The 3,928-nt window shown below is 45.0% G+C and overlaps 1 protein-coding gene across 1 annotated transcript in view; it reads right to left on the bottom strand.

The window, feature by feature from the left end:
- Positions 1–2,605, bottom strand: part of cct2 (chaperonin containing TCP1, subunit 2 (beta)) — a 7,954-nt gene extending 5,349 nt beyond the window's left edge. The window contains exons 1-9 of the mRNA XM_014028996.1: positions 2,520–2,605; positions 1,670–1,744; positions 1,532–1,597; positions 1,349–1,463; positions 1,205–1,281; positions 1,017–1,129; positions 730–932; positions 554–654; positions 80–207 (exon numbers count right to left, since the gene is read on the bottom strand). Of these exons, the coding sequence (XP_013884450.1) occupies positions 80–207; positions 554–654; positions 730–932; positions 1,017–1,129; positions 1,205–1,281; positions 1,349–1,463; positions 1,532–1,597; positions 1,670–1,744; positions 2,520–2,522 (881 nt within the window). The 5' untranslated portion in view covers positions 2,523–2,605. The remainder of the gene's footprint in view (positions 1–79; positions 208–553; positions 655–729; positions 933–1,016; positions 1,130–1,204; positions 1,282–1,348; positions 1,464–1,531; positions 1,598–1,669; positions 1,745–2,519) is intronic.
- Between the last annotated feature and the right edge of the window lie 1,323 nt (positions 2,606–3,928).

Below are 3,928 nucleotides of genomic sequence, written 5' to 3' on the forward strand. Positions count from 1 at the left end.
AATGTAAATATATTAGTTGTGGCACTGTCGGCCCCCCATACATCCTCTCCCTCGTCGTTCAGCTCAGGTGAGTTGTTACCTGTTGATGAAGCAGTTGATGCCATGTTTCAGGATCCTGTCCACCTTCTCCTTCATCTTCTGCTTCTCTGCCATCTCGATCTCCGCCACCTTCGCTGTCGAGTCGACGCGAACTCTGGAGCCGAAGATCTGACAGGATCAAACCAGAACCACGGTTCATCAATAACATGTGGGATTAGAACCACGGTTCATCAATAACATGTGGGATCAGAACCACGGTTCATCAGTAACATGTGGGATCAGAACTACGGTTCATCAGTAACGTGGGATCAGAACCACGGTTCATCAGTAACATGTGGGATCAGAACCACGGTTCATCAGTAACATGTGGGATCAGAACCACAGTTCATCAGTAACATGTGGGATCAGAACCACGGTTCATCAGTAACATGTTGGATGTAAACTCCTTCACAATAAATTAAATATTTTGGTGAACAATTCGGCTGTGCAGGAAACGCTCGGCGTGTTTCTGAACCTTGATCTTGTCCGTGTCCATGCCGGTGTTGGCGATGAGGATCTTGACGTTCTCCAGCCTCTTTGGTTGGTTCACGCCAATCTTCTTGTCCAACAGAAAACCTGCGCGGATCAAGCCACAGCTCGGTAACCAATCACAGAGCAGAGCTCCCCCCCCACAACATCACAGGGCCTCACCTTCATCCAGGTAGGAATCGGTGAGGCTGCCTCCCAGCTTCTTGATGACGTGGATGGCCTCCAGGTTCCCGGAGCCCTTCAGTCTCATGACGGCGTCCACCGCCAGCTTGGAGAAGTGATCTTTGTGATGAGTCAGCAGTTTGGAGGACAGCGTGGTGCGGGCGATGTTCAGCAGGTCCTCCTGGAAACGAGCCTCGTCGTTGCTATGGAGAGCAGAGAGGACAGGCTTCACCTCGCTGCTGAGCTCAGGCTAATTAACGCCGAGTCATGTTTACAGGTGAACTCACCTGTGGTCGGCGGCAGCCTCCTTCAGAGCCTCTCTGGCCGCCTGAGTCGCCTTCCTCCAGCCGGAGATGATGATCTGAGGATGAATCTTCCTGGCGATGAGAAGCTCCGCCTCCTGAGACAGGTAAGGGACAAGGTTAAAGAGCAGAAACATCAGAAAGATGATCGACCGACGAGTCGCAGTTTTTACCCGCAGCAGCTCGGCGGCGAGCACCGTGACGGAGGTCGTCCCGTCTCCAACTTCATCGTCCTGAACCTTGGACATGTCTGCGAACAGGTCAGGTTTTAGTTCAGAACAAACACCTTCAAACGGTTCAACRGCCTCCTCACTCACCAACCAGAACTTTGGCGGCTGGGTTGTCGACGCCGATGGCCTTCAGGATGGTGGCGCCATCATTGGTCACCGTGACGGTGCCGCTTTTCCCCGCACCGCTCAGCAGGATCTTATCCTACAGGACAGCAGACAGGTTATTAAAGGGTTAACCACAAACCAGACAACAGCTCTGAGGGGACCTACCATCCCCTTCGGCCCCAGAGTGCTCTTCACCAGATCTCCGATGGCGATGGCGCCCACGAAAGACGACTGCAGACAGAAACATCAGAGTTTTAATAAATATATTAAAGATAAACTTTAAGAAAGCTGAAGTGAACTCACCAGTCGAGCAGTTTCTGCTTTCTCTTCATCAGCTCCATGTTTGAAGATGTTCACCGGGGCCATGGATAAGGACGCCTGCAGGACCGAATAATTACAAAGAAACAATGAGTCTGCAGCTGCGTGGGATTTAAAAACTAAAAGCTTTTTACTTTTAACTTTCATAACAAATAAATACATTTATAGAGCTGTTTAATTTATATAGTCTGATTTTTCCCCATTGTCGTCAGGTTGGTTAAAATATTTCTTTTCAGGGGAATAAATATTTTTTATTCCGAGCACCAGTGAAAGCAGCAGCAACGAAGCCCCGCCCATTTCATCCTGGAAACCGCTAGAAGCTTTTAATTTATCATAAAAATAAAATAAAAAACTACTAATAACATGCGAAACTGTTTAGAAAGCTACACTCAAATTAAACTCACGCGTTGTTACTAAATGAGTTTTGTTAAAAATTCACTATTCATTAACTCTAGTTACTGGTTTTTTCCTGATTGACGGCTACAAAGAAGCTCAGTACGGTTAGCATGCTAACAGGCTAACTCTGCGGTTAACACGAATGAAATATAAGCCGAAACACGATCAAACCCGCGAGTTTAAATGATGTTATTAAAGGCAAACACGGCAGCTTTACTAGCGCTGATAACAACCAAACGACAATAATGCTGCTAGCTTTAGCTTAGCCGCAGCTACAACGCCCCATGTGCTGATCACCGGTTAGCATCCTGCGCTTTAATTCAGCTAAACTAAAACAAAAARCTACATTAAAACTGAACGTAAGAGTCTCCGGTTGTGAGCAGCAGAGATACATTTTACCAAAAGAGCTAAAAAGTGGTTTATTTACATAGAAACTCACCATAATGTCTGTGATTCAGAGCCGAAGCTGCGTACGCACAGAGAGGAAGGGCTGAACGACGGAGCGACGCAGTGACGTCACGACGTAATGATGCGTTCAGGGCCGATCAGGGTAAACAGACGACAGGTCGAGCTTAGGGCCAAATACGGCGTGAAAACAGAGAAAATGAATAAAATGTGTTGTTTTATACGAGTTTAGAATAAATACAGGAATTTTGTTTTTAAGAAAGCAGAATCAGTAATAATAATATATTTTATTTTAATTTTGGGTTAAAAATACTAATTACATGCTGTTATTTGCCTTGTTCTAAGATGTATAAATTCTGGTAATTATATCATTTTTATTACAACCTAGTTGGTAAAATTTAAAATAAAATAGTTTTTTTTACTATTTATTGTACCAGGATTAAGTACAGCTCGTTATATAAAAGTTTTTATTCGTTTAACAATTTGTTTCAGTCTAAAATCCGAAAAAATATTTATTTAAGCACTTCAGCTGACAGAAACTGTCGCCTTTAACCTTTAAACACAAACATGATGGAGCCTCAGAGTTTGTATTGACTGCTTTAAATACTTTCACATAAACCAGAACAAAAATATTTCAGTGTTTTCATCTTACTGACATCCTGAAATAAAAACACTGAGTCCAAAAAGCTGAAGGAAACAATATTTGTTTTTTTTTTTAAATAAAACAGAGTTTTATTTCTGAGTTCTTCATCATCTCCTCCTCCTCTGGCCACGCCTCCTGCCTCTGTGAGAGGCCGGCTGCACCGGCAGACAGTAGATGTGCATGGGGAAGGTCTTGAAGTAGCTGCTGACCCAGGGTCTGTGAGAGACAAGCAGAACCTTCAGCTGCTGCATTTATTCTAAATAAAACCATAAAGATGGAGGCAGGTAAAGCTCAGGTGTGTGTGGTTACTTGGTGATGCGCTGGCTCAGACTCAGGTGACACAAGTTTTGCCACTGCAGTCTGTTCTCCTGCTGACGCAGGTATTCAGCTTCCTGCTGCCGCTCCTCATCCAGACGGACAGACTCTCGAAGCTCCGCCTCTATATGAGTCAGCTGAATCACAAAACTCTGCATTTAGCTCAGGTTAGRAAAAAACAACATTTATGAGCTGAAGAAATAATAAACTATAGGTATTCGTTTGTTTGACCTCGTCTATCAGACTCCTGCTCTTCTCCAGGTGTTGCTGAGAATCGTTCAGAGAAGAAGAAAAGGGGCGGAGCTTCATTTCCTGTCGCTCGCTCCTGGACACACCTGGTCCAACCGCTGCACCTGTCTGATGCTTCTGGACGATGGGGGGCAGGTACCAGGTGCTGACAGAGAGATGACATCATGTTTCAGCTCAACATGTTGTACACACACACACACACACACACACACACACACACACACACACACACACAC

The sequence above is a fragment of the Austrofundulus limnaeus genome, unplaced genomic scaffold, assembly GCF_001266775.1.
Source record: "Austrofundulus limnaeus strain Quisiro unplaced genomic scaffold, Austrofundulus_limnaeus-1.0 Scaffold836, whole genome shotgun sequence".
Lineage (NCBI taxonomy): Eukaryota > Metazoa > Chordata > Actinopteri > Cyprinodontiformes > Rivulidae > Austrofundulus > Austrofundulus limnaeus.